Below are 20,933 nucleotides of genomic sequence, written 5' to 3' on the forward strand. Positions count from 1 at the left end.
TCTGTATTTAATAAAATCACTTTTTATTTAGTAATTTACTCAGAGTATGTATTAATACCTGGGGGAGCAAACAGCTGTGCATATCTCTCTATCAGTGTTATAGAGGGCGAACAATTTATGAGTTTGCCCTGCATAAGCTTTATGCAGGGTAAAACGGATTTATCTGGGTTTAGACACCATTGGGAGTTGGGCATCTGAGTGCTAAAGACAAGCACACTCCTGTGAGCTGTTTTTGGGTAAACTTGCAGCTTGGGGACAAGTGATTCAGACCCTGAGTCTGTGTCTGGAGCCAGACTGGAGTGTCTCGCTCAGCAAGACGGGGTGCTGGAGTCCTGAACTGGCAGGGAAAACAGAAGCAGGGGTAGTCTTGGCACATCGGGTGGCAGCTCCCAAGGGGGTTTCTGTGATCCAACCCGTCACACATATTTTCAACAGTAGAGAGTGTTATGCAACAGTGCGGTGATCTGTCAGTTGACAGTATCCAGGATGTAATTGTTGAGCACTTAGGCGAGCTGCAGGAACAGTTTTGTGAATACTTTCCTGAAGTGGGCAAAGACAAATGTAATCAATGGGATCAGGAACCCATTCGGCTTTAAGCCGAACACAACAAATATGCTGTCTTCAAAAGAAGAGGAAAGCCTTATGGACCTGTCAAGCGACAAGGAACTGCAGCACAAATTTTCACAAATGCCAGTTGCAGACTTTCGGTTATCAGTGGGATCCGAGTTTCATGTGTTAACACACCAGGCTCTTACAGCCCTCTCCTTTTTAATCCACCTACCTGTGTGAATGAGCCTTCTCAGCATTAACCACAATTAAAACAAAGTATCTCTCCCAGCTTGCTGTTGAAGATGACTTACATCTCTTCCTTTCTACACTGCAATTCCGAATTCCGCTACTTTGGACAGTGAGGAAATAAACACACCCCTCTCACTGACAAGATAGGATAGATGGCTATTGTACTGAATATATCATTGTTTAGTGTCATGTTTTCTAAAATGTTTGTGGAGTTTTATTTTAGCTGCTTCCATTTGTACATTCATTTTTTGCAACATATAGGATTTTTGTTTGTTATATTGTGTTAGTAAACTATGGGGAGGTGCAGTAATTTTTTTCATAGCTCAGGGAGGCTCACTATGACAAAGTTTGAGAACTCCTGCTTTGAGGCATATTCTCTGTACTGTTGCATTCAGTAGAGTAGCTGTGGGGAGTGGGGCAGTGGCCGCTCCCCCACTGAGCATCTTGGCAACTTTTTAATTATTACTCACCCGGCGGCGCTCCGGATCTTTAGCAGCACTTCGGCGGCGGGCCCTCACTCCCTCTGGGTGTCTTCGGCAGCACTGAAGGAAATGCCGCCGAAGACGCGCGGCGCGAGTGAGGGTCCCGCCGCCGAAGACCCGGAACGCCGCCGGGTGAGTAAAAGCACCGCCCCATCAGTAAAAGCACCGCAGCAGGTGGCGCCTTTTTTTTTTTTTTACGATGCTCCCCCTGTTCCCTCCACCTGGCTACGCCACTGGTTGCACTCCCTTTGTTTCACTTGAGCAGCACATAAGAAGCAGAAACCACAGACCCAGAGCAAGACTGACTAATCAAGAGATGATGTATCTGGCTCCTATGCATCCCTCCCCATAGCTTCACATGGGGTGAGGAGGGAATTGGCTTGGAGCATGATGAACACTGGTTGTCTTCGTTGGTGTATGGTTCCTTGGGGGCCATAGCCAGCTCCTGTGAGCAAGACTGCTCTTACTGGGTAGGGACTGGAATAAGAAATCAGGGAGCCATAACTGGTTGACTTCTTCTCATTTTCCACTCTGTTGGGCTGCCCTAGCTGGAGGGGAGATGTCCTTTGCTAGGCACTCTCCTAGGCTGAGACAGAGCCAACTGAGAACCTATCCTCCTCTCCTTAGGGCTTCCACAGCCTGCCAGAGAGAATAAGCAATGGAGTTTCTACTTCGCTTCCTTCCATGTGGTGTAGCAGGCAGCAGTAGGGGAGCTGCTGCAGTGCTATTCAGAGCACTCCAGTCCATGTTAGAGTTGACTGCAAAAGATAGTGGGAAGCAGCTGGGAAGGCGATGCCTCCTACCTTCATAACAATGGGCTGATTCAAACACTTCTGTTTAAAAATTGCGGTGTTGACTCGTTTTCAGTTTGTGACCAAGTATACATTTTCTTAGCAGTCATGCCTAAGGACCACAAAACATAGGCATGGGCATAGACAACTTTTTTTTATTTGGTGGGGACTAGAGTTGGAGGAAAAAAGAAGGCATCTGAAGCCAGGCATGCTATCTTGTTTGTTGTCTTTCCTCTTCAGAGTTTCTGGATGAAGTAGAAACCCAAGGCGGATACATAAGCAAATCATAAAAGCAATTGTTTTCTAGTGTAATCAACAAATCAGGTGTTGCCTTTCTTCATCTTGCCACAATAGAGTGTTCTACAAAGAACTCAGTGACTTTAAGCCATTACCTGCAACAGGAATTAAATGTCAGTTGCCTGATACCGTTAGCATTTCTGTGTCACCTGATCAACCGTTACTTTAGTCTTTCCCTGTGTGTAACTTTGTGGAATAAGGCTGTTTTTTCTGCTTATCCAGTTTTGATGATTTTCAGTGGCTGTTATTCTGAAGCTAGTGACAGCATACTTGTTTCTACCATTGTACAGCTTTTAGGCACAAACTACTTTTGACTAAGTACTGTGGCAGAGCTCCGACCTTGTCCCTGTGGGTCCCGTGCTTCTAGGCAGTATATGTTAGCCTCAGTGGCTCACTGCGGCCCTCCACGTAGCCCTTCTCTCTCTAGGGCCAGGGTTACAGTCTACTGAGCCCTTTTCATCATAAGCCAGCAAGGAGGTTGGTGAGAGAACTCCCAGTGTCTGTTGTCCCTAGGGGCTTGTTTCAGAACAGTTTAGCCTCCTGTCCTGACAGGGGCCTGACTTCCCCTCCTAGGAGGTGTTCCTGTAGTGGTGGGCTGGGGGGAACCCGGGCCCGCCCTCTACTCTGGGTTCCGGCCCAGGGACCCTAATGGTAGCAGCTGTTGGCAGCCAACCTTTCACTGCCAGAGTTGCTACATTTCCCTGGTCCACTTCCCCACAGCTCTCCTGCTTCTCCCTTCTTCACCCTTACCTTAGGGCTCCCTTACCAATGACTTGAGGGTGTCTTCATTAACCAGCCCTTCGGCGCACTTCCCCTCCTCTGGCTCCCTGGCTCTCCTCTGCCTGACTGGAGTGAGTCCTTTTATAGTATCAGAGGGGCCTTAATTAGAGTCAGGTGGTCACATTAGCTTAATGGCCTCACCTGACTCTTTGCAGGTTAATTGGAATCAGGTGTTCTCATTAGCCTGGAGCAGTCCCTGCTCTGGTCAGTCAGGGAACAGAAAACTGTTAATCCAGTGGCCAGTATATCTGCCTTCTGCTACTCTGCTGTACCCAACTGGCCTGGGTCTATCACAGTACACAGATGAAGCTTTCAGACCATCTAGATTGTCTTAATATGAAAAAGACGAGAAAAATTTAAGAGGCAACAAGCTTCTTCATGTCACCACAAAGCAACTGTGTTTTTCGAAAGACCACAAAGAACTTAGCATGTCACCAACATTTTCAGTACTCTTGGAAGAAAAAAGAAAATAGATAGATCCTAATGAAAATAGTATAAATTATCTTGCCAGACAAAGACTTGTATTTGCGAGGCAGTTATACTGAACAAGCTGAAAATATGCCCTTATGTGGCGAGGTTGACTGCAGCTTTATTCAGCTGCTTTGTTTGCAGGCAGAATATGATCTTGATATTTCAGGGTATCTGAAAGAGTCAAAACAAATTCACAAGTCCAATTATTCAGAAGGAGGTAATTGAAATCATGGCTCTTAAAATCATGAGTGATATTTCTGAGAAAATTTCTGGAGAGGGAATTATGCTTGAGGAAACAGACTTCTCCAACAAAGAGCAAGTGTTATATTGCAGGCAAAACGTGGATGATAACATGAAAGTTCATGAAGAGTTCATTGAGTTGCACAATATTGCCTGTACGTCAGTGGAGGAAATCGTATCAGTAATTAAGATATATTTATTGCATATAAATCTGAGAATCAACAATTGCAGACAATGCTATGATCATGCTGCTGATGTGGCAGGCTTAGTATCAAATGTAGCAGTGTTTCTCAACCTTTTTGTGCTGGTGACCCCCTTTGGACTTATGACCTCCCTCCTCTCCCCCCCCCCCCCCACACACTAAGACTGGAAAAAATTGTGACTTCCTACCTTAAATATCGTTAAGCAAATTATGAATAATACTGGCCCACCAGCGTTAATAAGCTAATGTTTCAAATCTACACAAATATATTGAGTAATTTCAGTTCCTATACTCTTTTTTTTTTTTTTTTTTTTATTTTTATTTTAGCAAAGAGATTTCTTACCCCCCCAAAATATGCTGTCATTTTATAGTAACAGGCTTCACACAACCACGTGATTTCACTGCTGCTTCCTGTCTAGACAGTGGTGGTGTTCTTCCCGGCTAGCAAATAGTGTATGCACACTTTTCAGTGAGGTCATCTTGTGCAGTGGATAAATTAACAAGAGCTCAACCAAGTACTTCACTGAATGAATGCGTGAAGACGGTGAAATACAGAAAATACGATTGCAACTGTTTAATGTATGGCTTTACAGCGATTGAAAATAAAGCTCATTGTGTTGTGTATGGTCAACTGCAGAATGCTGATAGCATGAAATCTTCAAAATTAATTCGGCATTTGGAAAGTAAATATTCACAGTTAAAGAACTCAAGAGGCTTGTTCTTTAAGGGAAAATTGAACAGTTTGAATAGCCAGCAAACACTGATGTTGAATATAAGTAATGTCAGTAAGAATGCTCTTGAAGCTTCATATCTTGTGTCACTTCGTATTGCCCAAAGATGTAAGGCACATACAATAACTGAGAATCTCATAATTCCTGTGGCATTAGATATGGTTACAAGTGTGCTTGGCCATGAAGAGGCAAATAAGCTTAAAGCTATTCCTTTATCAAATGATAGAGTTTTGAGGTGTATTAATGAAATGGTTGATGACATTTGTGAGCAGTTGGGAAATTTTTTTTTTTTTTTAAATGCTGTGAATTTTCTGGCTGTTTAGTTTGATGAATCAACAGATATTTCAGGCTCAGGGCAGTTCTTAGCTTTTGTTCAATGTAGTTCATATACTACTACTGAGGAAAATATGCTCTTCTGTAAAGTGCTGCCTAGCCACACAACTGGTGAATGTCTATTTAACATGTTTGAAGCTACCGAATATTTTGAAATTGATTGGGGACAAATCTGTTGCTATATGCAGTGACAGTGCCAATGCAATGGACTGGTAAGAACAATGGGCTTGTTGGAAGATTAAAAACAATTATGCCACATGCAATTTGGACCCGTTGCTTCTTACATCAGCAAGCACTTGTTGCCAAAGGAGGAATGCCTTCTGAGTTGCATCAGGTGTGTGAGGTGTCTGTAAAAGTTGTGAATTTCATAAAGTCAGCCTCTATCAGCTCACTTGTTTGCAGCTTTATGATATTAAATGGGCACACGTCATAAAAGTCTTCCCTTGTATGTTGAAGTGAGGTGGCTCTGACGGGGAAAAGTGTTAGGCAGCCTTTTGAATTGCAAGCTGAAGTACTTGTGTTTCTACAGGATCAGGGTTCTTCTTTGCTAAATTGTTCAGCGACCCATCATGACTTCTTCAGTTGGATTACTTAGCCAGACGTCTTCAGTCATCTGAATGAGCTGAATATGAGTTTTTAAGGATGACACAAAAACATAATTGTGTTGGGAGACAAAGTGAGAGCCTTTGGAAAGAAGCTTGGAGCCTGGTCTGTTCAGCTTCAGAGTGGAAACTTTGAGTCATTTCCACTGAGTTGCAAGTTTATGAAATTGCCGATGCCGAGTGTGAAACAATTAAACATTATGATTGAACATATTCTTGAACTTAAAAAGCAGCGGCAGGATTACTTCCCACCTGACAACGAACTTGGCAGGAGGTGGATAATTAATCTGCTCAACAAAAGAGTAGTTGAGTCTGCCGAATTTACAGGAAAACTACAAGATAAACTTATTGAGCTTTTATCTGATAAAACACTTCAGTGTTGGTTTTCTTCAGAAGACATGTGCATGTTTTGGATGGCACAGAAGCATGAGTATCCCGAACTTGTAACCGAAGCTTTGAAAGTTTTTAATCCCATTCACAACATCCTATTTATCTGAATTGGGATTCACATTGATGGTTGCGATTAAAAACAAAGCAATGAAATAAATTATCTGTGGAGAAACACCTGCTGCTGAGTGTTTATTCAGTTCAACCCAAAGTAAAAAAAAAAAAAATTAGTTGGTACAAAATGAGCACAAGTGCCTGATTGAAGGACTGTGTAAAACTTGCAATTTGTAAAAAGTGAATTTACAGTTTTTTCTGTGTAAAAATGAACTTTGATCTGGCACACACAGTTTTTTTTTCTTACCTTCGATTATGACACCCCCCCCCCCACCTGTCCCTCAAACCCCCTTCCCTTTCCCAGGGATTATGTCTCCCAGGTTGAGAAACACTGATATGTAGCAACAGATTGCAGCAGGAGGAACCATGAGCTATATTTACTTATTGCTATAGGCATGCCTTGAAGTTGGTATGCCCAGGATGTGTTAAAAATAATACTAACCTAAGAGATACTGGTGCAACTGTTTATAAAATCACAGAATTAATTAAAACCTCACCCAGATGAGATGCTGTGTTTCGGGACATTAAACATGAAGTGTTAAGTACATTAACAGGCATCTGTGTCCTCTGTCCAACAAGATGGACTCTGTGCAGTAGCATTGGATTCAGTTTCTGAGAACTACCTTGCACTGTTTGCAGCTTGGGAGGCTACAAAGGATGCAATGAATCCTTAAAGGAGAGTACAAATTGGTGGCATTGCACCTAAAATGGAAAAGTTTTTAATGTCCTCGTTATTGTGCTAAGCTGAAAAATCCTAAATATGATAGACAATCTGTTCAGCCTCTGCAGGGTCAGACATTTCAGCAACAGAAGGTGAATTTCTTATGAAAATGATGTTCACTTCAGTCCATCCGATCAGATGAAAGCCGCCACTTATTCTGGGAGAAGAGTTTAAAGATAGTTGACATGCCTGAGCTTCCAAGAAAGAGAAGTTCTCAAGGAAATATAAATAGGGACAGGTGACCTCAGCTATCCAAATACAGCAAATGTATTTTTTAGAAGAACATCTGCTTTACCGTAATTGACTTTACAGTGTCCAGCATTCAATCAAGATTTGAACAGAGACTACAAAATTATTCAGCCTTGAAACTCTCTGCTCGAAACATGAAAAACACAGGTGCAAGATGTGGTTGTTTGGTTCTGATTTCAAGTAGGATCAGCTGATTACTCAGATTTATCTATTGCAAACCAACTGTCAGCTTACAGAAAGATAGTTTGAAGTCAGTTCAAAAATATGTTTGCTCAGCCAGACTGAATGTCAGCTGTTTTCCAAAGTGATGAAGTTGATAACAATATTTTGATGGTATTGGCAGCCAATGCTATATGTGAGTGTAGTTTCAGCGCTCATCATTTTAAAACATGGTTTCGATCCATAATGGGACAATCACGTCTCAACTGGCATATGATTTTATAGGTACAGAAGAACATAACTCACTCACAGCTTACAGGTGTTGCCAAAGAGGTAATTTAATGAAAACTAGGGTGAAGGTTGTTATCTGAAACTGTCAACTTTGTAAATACATTTTTTTTAAATTGTTTTAAAAATAAGGCTTTAGATGATTAGTTTTGTGCCCGAACTGAATTTGTCCACCTTTAATAAAGATAAATGAACTTTTTGTTTCAAACTCACTGTTTCCATTATTTATTAATGCAAACTCTGCATATTTTGGGGGGTCGGGAGGAAGCTATAGCTCCCCTCCCACCGCACTCATTATCTATTCCTGTGGTTCTTCTAGAGTAAGTCTGTGGGTAGCTGGGTTGGTTAGTATGTTTGTTTTTGTCAAAGCAAGCAGAGTTTTTAACGTCAAGTCGGATTTTTTTAAAGAGACTTAAAAATCATGAGACTTTAAAATAAAAAAGACCCAGAATGTTTGGGGAGGGTTTGGTCTTCTGGTTCGAGTGTTTAGTTTTCACGTTTTTAGCTCTCTTCCCCCTCTCTCCCCCCCCCCCCCCCATCATTAGGGCTAGAAATTTCCTCTTCTAAAAAATGAAAGCTGAGATTCTCATAATTACCCAACTCCAGGAACTGGGGCTTTAGGAAATATACCGAATACTATAAGGCTTGCAATAAAATCATTAGAGTTGGCAATATTGAATAATCTTTCTTTATATATTGGCTTTTCTGTTGCAAGCTTCCTTGTAGAACACTTTCAAATAATAAAGCAGCGCTTTGTTTTCATCATATCTTTGCATTTTGGTCTCCACTTTTAGTGTTGTGGAGCTGAATATTTGGTTCATAAGAATACACAACTTTATTAAAGTATATTTACATAAAACCAAACTTGGAATGGAAAATCTGATATGAAACTCAGAAAATTTGTGGATTGAGAACCTGCGTATTAAAATGCTTCCGTTTTTGTCATATTTGCACTATGTTCTTAAAATCAACTTTCAGCTTTAAAAAAAAAAAAAATCATACCAGTGTTTTTGGATTGAGCAATAAGTGATAATTTGCAAGGTGGTTTGAAAATTTCTTTTACTTTATGAAGCATCTGTTATCAGACCATGTGTGTAGAATGTTCTTTTTTTTTATTTTTTAAGATAGTACACAAATGTATTCAAATATCCATTCTTCTATCACCATTTCAGTCAGAGCTAGAATTGTCATTGTACTTGATTAATAAAGGACTGATAAAGTGGAATGGAGCTGGCTGGCGTAAGCTATAATTTTCCCTTTGTTAGTTCAGCAATATATTTCCAGTTACATCAGAATCTTTCCTTTGAACTCCCACTTGCAGGGAAAACAGTTTATTAGAAGCAGGTTTAATTTTAGAAATAGAAAATGGTAATCTGTTTATTTCTTCAACATTTTATATTCAAATACTATTTTCATTATCTGTGCTTATGTTGGCTAAACTAGCCAGATGCTGGTTTTTTTTTTTTTTTTTTTGTATTTTTTTTTTGTTTGGTTACTTAATTTTTTTTTTTTTAATGAGACCTCTTAAATACACGTTGAAAATGAAATCTAAAGTTAGCCATGGCTTGTCTGAATAAACGTTCCATTTGCAGCCCACAAGTTGGCAAAATATCCATCTGTTCTACTTTCTTAATAAGTAGGGATGCAATTTGGTCACGGATTCCATGACTTTGCTGGACCTCTGTGCCTTCAGCTTCAGCTGTCAGCAGCGGGGGCAGAGCCAGGGCTGTGTCTTCCTCCCTCCCTCCCCCCCCCCGGTGGCTGCAGCCAGAGCCAGGGCTGTGTGCCCATTGCTTTGGCCGGAATCGGGGCTGCGCCAGGGGCTGAAGCCAGTGCTGTGCCCCCCTCCATGGTGGTGGCCTGTCCATGACTTTTACTAAAAATAACCATGACAAAATCTTAACCTTAATAATAAGCAACACTTCTTAAAGAAACATTGGAGCAAAATATTTTAAAGTAACATCTTTACAAACCATATGATTTTTGAATATGCCTTAATTGCAGAGTTGTTGACGTGAACAATAGAACCCCAACAGGCTTGTTCTGCCTACTGTCCTGGTCCTGTAGACTTAGGTCTCATACTTTTTTCACCTAAACTCATCAGGTAGTTGCTTACTCCTTCCAGTTGTATGTTATTGACAACCTCTAAAGGAGTCCCATCCTTAAATGACTGTAAGGCTTTGTCTACACTGGAAACTGAATTAGCTTAGCACTTTCCAGGAGGGAGGAGCAGGGAGCCACATGCTCAGGGGAGGAGGTGGAGAAGAGACGGGGCAGGGGCGGGGCCTCATGGAAGGGGTGGAGTGGGGGCAGGGCTGGGGGCAGCGAGGGGGGGTGTCAGTGATGCGGCCCTCAGGCCAATGCACTAGTCCTCATGTGGCTCTCTTGGTCATTTGAGTTTGAGACCCCTGAGCTACACTGTGTACCTTTTAGCGGCACAGCCGTGTTGCTAAAAGGTACATCGTGTAGACAAAGCCTTAGAGTAGTTATCAGGATGTAGGGCTTTGAGGTGGTTACGAGCTGGTGAGGAAGGAATTGGGGAATCACAAAGGCTTTTATCAAGTATGGGAACTGATGAGGAGGGAAAATTTGATATGAAAACTCGCAGTTCACATATATTTGTAGAGAACTGTGCTGATCCTATGAAAAAAGTTATAAAATTTTAATTAAGTAACTTCACTGTTTAATTGAGGTAAGTGCTCAAAAAATGTATACTTAGGATATAGATGGCCCTATTTTAAGGGAGATGTGTGACCCAATTTAAATCTATTTTCAAGTTCACAACTAATTCCTTCAGTAGAAAAAACAAATAAAATGAAACACATGCTGTTTTTCTGTGGATTAAAGGCCTCAAAGATTAATTTTTTTTTAAAAATAGGCTTCTTTACAAGGTCTTAAATTACAAACATATTATTTGGCCAATCCCACCCCACCCTGTTGCAGTCTCTGGTGGCATAAATGTTTCTGTAATGGATTTTCTTTGTTTTGCAGCTGCTGCGAGAGCTCAAGCATCCAAACGTCATTTCTTTGCAAAAGGTGTTTTTGTCTCATGCTGACAGGAAAGTGTGGCTTCTCTTTGACTATGCTGAACATGACCTCTGGGTAAGATGAATTGCTTGTAGATAATGGGTTTTGGGTTTCAGTCAGGAACAGATAAACTGATAAATGATATAAGTGTACCACAACTGAAAAACAATGTGTGTGGGGGAAAAGATGTCTCATACTTATATTGTGTTTGCTACATTGTTAATCTTTATCTTCAGAAATAGTATTTAGACCTGCATTCTGCAGTGATATTTACAAAATTAATTACTGTAATATTTGTTCAGCTATAGTGTATACCTTTCTAATCATTTTATTAATAAGAGCTTTTGTGTATTAGTTGAATTGCTGTAATTTTTGTCTGAAAATACCATTTGACATCCTTTGGAATGTAAGGAAAGACTCCGGGACACACAGCATGTATCTCAAACTGAGATCAGTGGTGAAGTGCACTGGAACATGCCTCATGCTAACTTACACTATATCTGACCTGTGAATAAACCAAATAGGCTCAATCAAAATGTACAGACATAAAAAGTTCATTGACTTATTTCAGAGTTGGGGTCTTCCCGCTGATCTCATGTTCTCCCTCTACAGCTTCATCTTTTGTAAAATAACTAGCCTTTTTAGTTGTGAATTAGTTTTTTAAAAAAAATATAAATGTACTGCATCCAGAGAAAATAAAATAGTAATGCCAACAGAAGTGCCAGGCTCCCCTGTTAATTTCTTGTCATTAACTGGAAAATTTAGCTGTAATGTTGGTAAACAAGTACCCAAACCACCATCATTCAGCTTGATTTCACTGGAGTTTAATTTAAAGGGACACAATCTATTTTGTTTTGGATTCTGAGCATAGCTGTCAAATCCTTTGACCTCCTGTGACAATAATAATAATAAAAAAAAGTGTTACGAGGTTTCAAAAAGAGGGACACAATGAAAATATCAAAGTTTGATGTGAGATGGGATTTACTTATGTACATACATATATATTTCTATAACCCCTTTCATGATTTAGCATTTCTGCTGTCTGTAACTTATAATAATGGACAGTGAGATAAGAACAGGTATCTCTTGGATGGAAATAACACATTTTAGATTCAAATTTATGTGCCTTATAATTAGGTATAGTTTAGTAGGATATGACTAAGGACTAGTGCAAAGAGAAACCATCTTCAACTATAATTTGACACAGGTGTTCTCTTCCAGTTTAGTACTTGTTATATTGCTGGTACTAAAATTTAAAACTTTTAGGCTTACCTTTTACACTGGTATAAAAGTGGCTGTAATCATGGTATTTATCTTGCAGACTGCTAAGTTCTGGAATGTAGAGAGCACAAGGCTAACGTGGCCCCTTTTTCATGTTTTGCCCATGTTCATGAAACGATAAAGTACAGATGTTTAGGAACACTTGAGTAATGTTTTATTATTATTTTGAAGATAGAAAAGGTGGGCATTTAAAAAAAAACAACAAAGTTCTGAATTAGCTCAGAACATTGTGATGGACAGTTATACCTAGGAGACAGTGACCCAAATATCAGCAGCACATGAGCAACACCCAGCTTGAGGTCTCTTGCATTTTATGTAAACACCTGAATTCCGTAGCTGTTTTGTCTTCTGAATGATGACAGTACCTGCATGAAAACAGTCTGACTGTGTTATGGTAGTGCCTGAAGGAGACTCCGACATGGATCAGGCTCTACCATGCTAGGCACTATACAAACACATAACAATCCCCTGACCCCAAGGAACTTGTAGAAAGGAGGAAATACTTGAAGTGATAGCTAACACCATGACACAGCCTCTTCTGTTGAAGGTGGTGGCATCGGACCTTTAGGCATCACAGTTTACAGTCTAGAAGTCCTCTTGGACTTCATTGGTTCTGGGTATGCAAATAATCATAGCCATAATAAACACTTTCTACCTATGACTTACCAGATGATTATTAACTTTGGATGGATGGATTGTGAACCTGACAATGTTCATGGTTTCTTCCAACAATTACTATTAATTTTAGTGTTTGCTTTTTCAGAAGGGTGGAAGCAAACAGCTGCACACACATGCATGTGCATTTCCTGGTCAAACTACTGTAAAAGAGAGTTTTTAAAATTCCAAAGGAAAAAGTTTGATGCAAATATTCCCTTGCAGTGATTGCAACCCAAATATTGCATTGTGATAGTGCAAGAGAACCTGAAAGTGATATGGACTATAAACTGACTGATTTATTATTATTGTGCTGAGATGCAAAAAATAAACGGCATGTCTAATGAGAATAGATTAAGAGTTGTATTCTTTTCGTTTTAATAAGCTACCATGTTAATGAGGGATTGAGGAAATTGTTTTGAAAACTGACTTGTAAACTGGTGGTAACCTTAAAAAAAATTTTTTTTTGATTGTGGTAATTTATATAAAAAACTTCCTTGGGATGATGTCTTTCATTTTAATTTCCTTTAGTTTTTACCTGTAAATGAGTGTTTTGTATCATAATACTTTAGATGCTATTATTCTTGTAATAACTTTTAAATTACATGGTTTTAAAAATGTATAGCAATAAAAAAGATTAAAAAAGCAACTGGCAAGCCTACATAAGGAATCACTGGAGATTTCTCTTTTTTGTAAAACATTATAGATCAAAACATTACATTTTTTTCTTGTTACTATTGATATTTTTCTCTTCCAGCACATAATCAAGTTTCACAGAGCTTCTAAAGCAAACAAGAAACCAGTTCAGTTACCTCGGGGAATGGTGAAGTCACTATTGTATCAGATCCTAGATGGTATTCACTACCTGCATGCTAACTGGGTGTTACACAGGGATTTGGTAAGTTGACCTGCAGTGGGGATTAACACGGGGTAGAAGATTTGAGAGCAAAGATTATTGTCTTTACCAGTAGTCATTAGCAAATAGACCTTTATGTGCTAAGAACGTAAACATATGTGTAAAGCCTGCTACTATTTGACACGCATTTGATGATTCCATTCTTATAAAAATGACGCATGTCTGATTGGTTTTTATTTTGTTAAGTCATTAGAAGTTGCATGTGTATGTAATTGGGGGTGGATATTTGGCTGTCAGCAACTTTTAAAGTAAAAAGGCATGCACACAATTTTTTTTTTAATTGTCTGTTAAAAATGTCAGAGGAGATACTAATATATATACTTTAATACACTGAAATAAAAACATGAGAGGTCATTCAGAAGCTACCAACGTTATTGCTCTGTAGATTTCTTTGAAGGCCTTTTGCGAATAGCCCTTGTTTATTATAAATACATTACAAGCAAAACTTTGACTGCCTGAGCAAGTGTTTATTAAAAATCCAAGTAAATTGCAGTTAACATGTAAACTTGATAAACACTTTTTCCAATTTACTATATATTTAGTTGCCTCTGGAACATATGCTCATGACTTTTTGCATAGAATAATAATAGATGGTGTGTCTGACTGTTCCATCTTCAGAGTTAAATCCTAGATTGCCCTTTCTTACTGCACAATTATCTGTAGCTTTTATTCTTTTCTTCTAAAAGCCAGTAAATATAATGAGGTTTTTAATAGCACATTCTTTTCAAACTATCTCTGAACATAATGCTGTAAATGATAATTTAGCTCCTAATCACTGAAATTTCAGTAATGCATATAAGTAGCATATATAGCTTCTGATGTAGAGCTAGTTTGACCCTTCACATGCGCATGCCTGCAGTGCTAGTGTTGATTTATACTTAATGCATTAAAGCCCATATTAGCTACTGCAGTGTCAGTTTTTAGGCCTTTCATCTAGCTTTAATGATCCTCCTTGAAATGTAGTTAATGATGGTTATTTTATCTTTCATGTTCATGCCTAGCAAATGTTAAAATAGTGCCCATAGTACTGTGTAAATGGATGAAACAGTTTTATCCTCTCTGTAAAATTGAATTTTCAGAGAACTGAAAATGTAAGGAAACTTTGTTCATGAAAGTAAATAATTGTACTGCGTGGATATTACTTATAATTCTCTGCCAGTGTTATAAACTTAAAAAAAGAAGCCTCAACCACTCAAAGGAAAAGATTTCTTTGTAAAATTTGTGGTTAATATTTTTTCATTACTTTTTTATGAGCTAGAAGAGTTAACTTCAAAAGTATGTAGAAATACATAGGACATACATTCTTGTAATTGTTTAGAAACATCTTGTTTCAAACCAAAATACGCTGTTGGGTTGTTTTTTTTGCAACTTTATGCCTGCTCCTTTATCTTTCAGTATATTTGTTAGAGTGGTAAAGAAAGCAAGAGAACTGTCCTCAAGAAGCTAAATGTTGCTACTGTTTGACTTCCTACAGTTTCAGAAAATTTATGAACACCTTTAAAAAAAAAAAACGTGATCTAATCAGAGTGCAAAAATTAATCATACATTGTGAACTGGATGGCTCGGGAGATGGGTAATTTATGACAGAGCCTTTCACATCTAGGTCTGTGGTTTGAATATGATCTTAAGTTGGTAGTTGCCAAAAGTTATTGCCAAAATCATGGCTACTTGGTGACCTATGTGAAATGAGTTGGTGGGTCTCAGTCCAGCATGCAGGTTTTCCCAGTGCAAAAACCACCATTGCAACTGGCAGCCGCCTTTTAGTAGTTTGAGCAAAGAGCCAAGAATCGGCATGGAGACTGAGTTGCCTTTTCATCCCAAGAAGCTGTCCTTGCAGAACACTGATGAGGTTTGTTGGCCAGAAAGTTGTTATTTAATATGTTTATTACAGGGGTACCTAAGGACCTAACGAGTCTTGGGTGATATTGTGCTAGGCACTATACAGATAAAGAGTAGTAGACAGTCCCTGCTGAGCTGAGAAGCTTATAATCTAGACAGAGACCAGGTGAGGGAAGGGATATAGCACACAAGCAGAGTGAACAATGTGGTGGCAGCAAATGTCATATTAGGGGCCACAATTTTTGTGTGTGGGGATTTAGTTCAGAGGGTATAAGTTAAATGAAAATAAAAAGGGAGGGGAATGGGATTGAGGGGGACAATACAGGGAGAAGAGGGTAAGAGGAGAGGGTGTGGAATGAAGCTGAGGTGAAGAGACTGTGAGGGAATGGGAGCAGCAGCGGGATAGTTGGAGCAAACAGCTGATCAGCACAGGGCACAGAATGTTCAGTTAAAATTGTAGAAAGTTGTTCACGTGCCTAAAGGACCAAAGGCCCCTGCTTTGACTGCATCTGTCCCTGCTGGCTGTAGTCTCTGCCTGGCTCCTCTCTGCAGTTTTCTCCCAAGCTCACTTGATGGGGAAAGGGAAAGTATCACCTGGGTGCAAGTGCTCCCAGAGTTCAAGGGTCTCCCCTGCTCAGTTTTTGGACCAAAAGGGTGCTGGGGGGGAAGGAGTAGCTGTGGTTGGACCCCATTTTACCCTCTCCCCTCCAGTACAGAAGCTTGTTCCGTGGCTGTCCATGCTATATATGTTCACACGCAACTTCTGTTTCTGGGTTGTCAATCAGAAACATTCACCAGCAGAGAAAATGACTCAATTTAAAATGTACTTAAGTTACACTTTAGGGGATAATAGTGTATATATTAGAGGTGTTTTCTTTAGTTATTCCAGGGCCATTGGAAAATTGTTTATCTTCTGTGGAGATTGTCTGTAAAATACTTGCTTGGTTCCTTTTCTGAATCAATGTTTCTGGCGTTTAATGAGGCAGTACCATACTAGAGCAAAATGAGTTTGCAAAACAGAACCTGGGTGGGCCTGTGTCTCTGGCTATCAAAGGCAGGGTAGTAGAAGTTCATGCTTAATTTGGGAGTAGAAAATTGAATCCAAATGTAATCTATTAAAAAAATGTCTTTTGCAAGGATATCTGAGTGTGCAGGGCTAAAATACCAGCCTTGTAACTCCCCAGCAATCCATTAACTGAGTAAAATGCTGCTACTCTGTTCCCTTAAAAACTCTCCTTGTCACTGTAAGTCAAAATACGTTCTCTCTTTATCGCAATTGTAGGTATGTATAACGTGTACAGTAATGTGCAACAATAGCTTAATACGTTTATCTTCATTTTAAAACTATGTAGGAGAGATGGGAGAAATTACAGGAGAGAATTCCAAGGATAGAATCATAGGACTGGAAGGGACATCAAGAGGTCACCTAGTCCAGTCTCCTGCACTCATGGCAGGACTAAATATTATCTAGACCATCCCTGACAGGTGTTTGTCTAACTTGGTCTTAAAAATCTCCAATGATGGAGATTCCACAACCTCCCTAGGCAATTTATTCCAGTGCTTAACTACCTTGACAGGAAGTTTTTCGTAGTGTACAACCTAAACCTCTCTTTCTGCAATTTAAGCCCATTGCTTCATGTCCTATCCTCAGAGGTTAAGGAGAACAATTTTTCTCCCTCCTCCTTGTAACAGTCTTTTATGTACTTGGAAAACTGTTATGTCCCCCCTCAGTCTTCTCTTCTCCAAACTAAACAAACCCAGTTTTTTCAATTTTCCCTCATAGGGTCATTTTCCTATAATAGACCTATAATCGTTTTTGTTGCTCTTCTCTGGACTTTCTCCAATTTGTCCACATCTTTCCTGAAATGTGGTGCCCAGAACTGGACACAATACTCCAGTTGAGGCCTAATCAGTGTGGAGTAGAGTGGAAAAATTACTTCATGTGTCTTGCTTACAAGACTCCTGCTAATACATTCCAGAATATTTGTGTTTTGTGTGCGTGCGTGCAGCGGTGTTACACTGTGGACTCTTACTTAGCTTGTGATCCACTATGACTCCCAGATCCCTTTCATCAGTACTCCTTCATAGGCAGTCATTTCCCATTTTGTGTGTGCGCAACTGATTGTTCCTTCCTAAGTGGAGTACTTTGCATTTGTCCTTATTTAATTTTATATTGTTTACTTCAGGCCATTTCTCCAGTTTGTCCAGATCATTTTGAATTTTAATCCTATCCTCCAAAGCACTTGCAACCCCTTGCAGCTTGATATCGTGCACAAACTTTATAAGTGTACTCTCTATGCCATTATCTAAATCATTGATGAAGAAAGTGAACAGAACCCGACCCAGAACTGATTTCCGTGGGACCCAACTTGATATGCCCTTCCAGCATGACTGTGAACCACTGATAACTACTCTCTGGGAACGGTTTTCCAACCAGTTATGCATCCACATTATAGTCGCTCCATATAGGTTGTATATCCCTAGTTTTGTTTGAGGCAGTCATGCGAGACAGTATCAAAAGCCTTACTAAAGTCAAGATATACCACATCTATCGTTTTCCACCCATTCACAAGGCTTGTTACCCTGTCAAAAAAAGCTATTAGGTTGGTTTAACACGATTGTTCTTGACAAATCCGTGCTGACTGTTACTTATCACCTTGTTATCTTCTAGTTGTTTACAAATGGATTGCTTAATAATTTGCTCCATTATCTTTCCAGGTACTGAAGTTAAGATGACTGGTCTGTAATTCCCCAGGTTGTCCTTATTTCCCTTTTTATAGATGGGCACTATATTTGCCCTCTTCCAGTCCTCTGGAATCTCTCCTGTCTTCCATGACTTTTCAAAGATAATCACTAATGGCTGAAACAAAAAAGTCATTTAGCGCTTCTGCCATTTCCACATTTTCTTTTATTGTTTTTTCCCCACTCATTGAGTAACGGGCCTACACTGTCCTTGGTCTTCCTCTTGCTTCTAATGTATTTGTAGAATGCTTTCTTGTTACTCTTTATATCTCTAGCTAGTTTAATCTTGTTTTGTGCCTTAGCCTTTCTGATTTTGTCCCTATATACACCGCTACCTCAGTATAACTCGACCCGATATAACACGAATTCGGATATAACGTGGTAAACCACTGCTCCAGGGGGGCGGGGCGGCGCACTCCAAGTTCAATATAACGCCATTTCACCTATAACGCGGTAAGATTTTTTGGCTCCCGAGGACAGCGTTATATCGAGATAGAGGTGTACTTGTTTGTTTATATTCATCCTTTGCAATTTGACCTAGTTTCTACTTTTTATAGGACTCTTTTTTGGGTTTCAGATCATTGAAGATCTCTTGGTTAAGCTTCGGTGGTCTCTTGCCATACTTTCTATCTTTCCTACGCAGTGGGATAGTTTATTCTTGTGCCCTTATTAACGTCTCTCTAAAAGACTACCAAATCTGTTGAACTGTTTTTCCCCTTAGACTTGTGTCGCATGGGATCTGATCTAACAACTCCCTGAGTTCGCTAAAGTACATTCTTGAAATCCATTATCTTTATTGTGCTGTTTTCCCTCCCACCATTTCTGAGAATCATGAACTCTATCATTTCATGACCACTTTCACCTAAGCTGCCTTCCGCCTTTCAAATTCTCAACCAGTTCCTCCCTATTGGTCAAAATCAAATCTAGAACAGCTCTCCTGTAGTAGCTTTCTCTATCTTCTGAACTAAAAAATTGTCTCCAGTATATTCCAAAAACTTGTTGGATAATCTGTGCCCTGCTGTGTTATTTTCCCAGTAGATGTCTGGGGAGTTAAAATCCCCCATTACCACCAAGTCCTTTGCTTTACATGATTTTGTTGGTTGTTTAAAAAAAGCACATCCCCCTCTTCTTCCTGGTTAGGTGGTCTGTAGTAAACCTCTACCATGACATCACCCTTGTTTTTCTCTCTTTATCCTTATCCAGAGTATTTCAACAAGTCTGTCTCCTATTTCCAGCTCAACCTCAGTCCAAGTGTATACATTCTTAATATATAAGGCAATATCACCTCCCTTTTTTTCCTGTGTGATCTTCCTGAGCAAGCTGTACCTTTCTATGCCAATATTCCAGTCATGTATTATCCCACCAAGTCTCTGATGCCAACTTTGTCATAGTTATTTATTAACTAGCATTTCACGTTCTTCCTGCTTATTCCCCATATTTCTCGCATTAGTATACAGACATCTAAGATAATAATTTGATTCCTCCCTGCCCTCCCCTCCCCCCCCCATGTTTTCTCTTGTCTCTCCCTTGTCCCTGCTACAACAGCCCATGCTTTCCCAGATTCTGACCCTTCTCCCAAGTCTCCATGTTTTTGACTTACCTGTGGGCTTTTGTCACCTGCCCCATCGAACCTAGTTTAAAGCCCTCCTCACTAGGTCAGCCAACCTGTTCCTAGTCAAAGAATCTATTTTTTTTTTTTAAGTCTACGGTAGAGTGGCAGGTAAATTCTGCTTTGAAGAAGAAGAAAGAACTCCATGTCTCTGAAAAGTATTTTGTCTCCACCTGAGACAATTTAGAAAACTCTTTCTTAAAGTTAGTATTTAAATGGTCTTAGTTAGGCATTGAATTTGAAGCTGGTGTTTTGCTGGAGAGTTAGCAATCAACAGTACATCAGTTTATATTGTGAAAGCTGTCTTCATAATGAAAGAAGCTAAAACCTAGCTTTTAGAAGTAGGTGTGTATGGTGATGGAAGGATATTCTGTATGAAACAGTAAAAACTGCAGAAAGACTATAATTGCTGAATCTGTAGTTTTCTTGCACCTGCAGTTTTCGCAAGTCCTGAATCTTTCTTTAGAAGGATAACACCTAGGGTTTGGGCAATAGCCTAACTTCTGTTTATGCAGTAATGTGCTGAGAAAATTACCTTTTATTTTTGTAAAAGCAGCAGAGAGTCCTGTGGCACTTTATAGACTAACAGACGTATAGGAGCATGAGCTTTCGTGGGTGAATACCTACTTTGGATGCATGTCTCATGTAATCACCCACGAAAGCTCATGCTCCAATACGTCTGTTAGTCTATAAAGTGCCACAGGACTCTTTGCTGCTTTTACAGATCCAGACTAACTCGGCTACCCCTTTGATACTTTTATTTTTGCTGATTGCCAAACTTGCCAAACTAGCCAATCCACAAAAATCACTGGGATTCCTAAAATGGCTATTTCCCTTGGAAATCATGCAAGAATGGGAATTTGCATTTAGAATATAGTCAAAACTGTATGTGTATACACCCACACATAAACATGAGTATTTTACTGTAATATATTTGCCAAATCTGTGAAATTATAAAAGCCTTTTTTTGTTCCTTTTCTTTCCTTCATTTCTATTGTATAGCTTCTTAAGGTTTTATCTTAACCTTTCAATGTCTGTTTTATCTAATTCTTTTCTTTAAATACTACTAGTTTTGTTTTTTGACTGTTCTTTTATATCTCATCTCAAACGCTTCTCTGATTTTCCCTTGTTCTTAATTTTCCTTCTGCTGTCTCTTCCCAGGTTACTACTTTCTCTTCATTCCATTCCCCCTCTCTCCCCTTATTTTCTTCACTTTTGTC

General features: G+C 39.5%; 1 protein-coding gene across 3 annotated transcripts in view; it reads left to right on the forward strand.

The window, feature by feature from the left end:
- LOC113406828 (cyclin-dependent kinase 8) overlaps nucleotides 1-20,933 on the forward strand; it is a 177,847-nt gene that overhangs the window by 79,756 nt on the left and 77,158 nt on the right. For 2 of the 3 annotated variants that reach the window (XM_026653597.2, XM_026653598.2), the window contains exons 3-4: nucleotides 10,637-10,747; nucleotides 13,365-13,505. In XM_026653597.2, the coding sequence (XP_026509382.1) occupies nucleotides 10,637-10,747; nucleotides 13,365-13,505 (252 nt within the window). Of the gene's footprint in view, nucleotides 1-10,636; nucleotides 10,748-13,364; nucleotides 13,506-20,933 lie in introns of those variants that run through there. The other variant, XM_026653599.1, reaches the window with a different exon arrangement.

Source organism: Terrapene carolina, unplaced genomic scaffold, assembly GCF_002925995.2.
Source record: "Terrapene carolina triunguis isolate 2854851 unplaced genomic scaffold, T_m_triunguis-2.0 Scaffold141, whole genome shotgun sequence".
NCBI lineage: Eukaryota > Metazoa > Chordata > Testudines > Emydidae > Terrapene > Terrapene triunguis.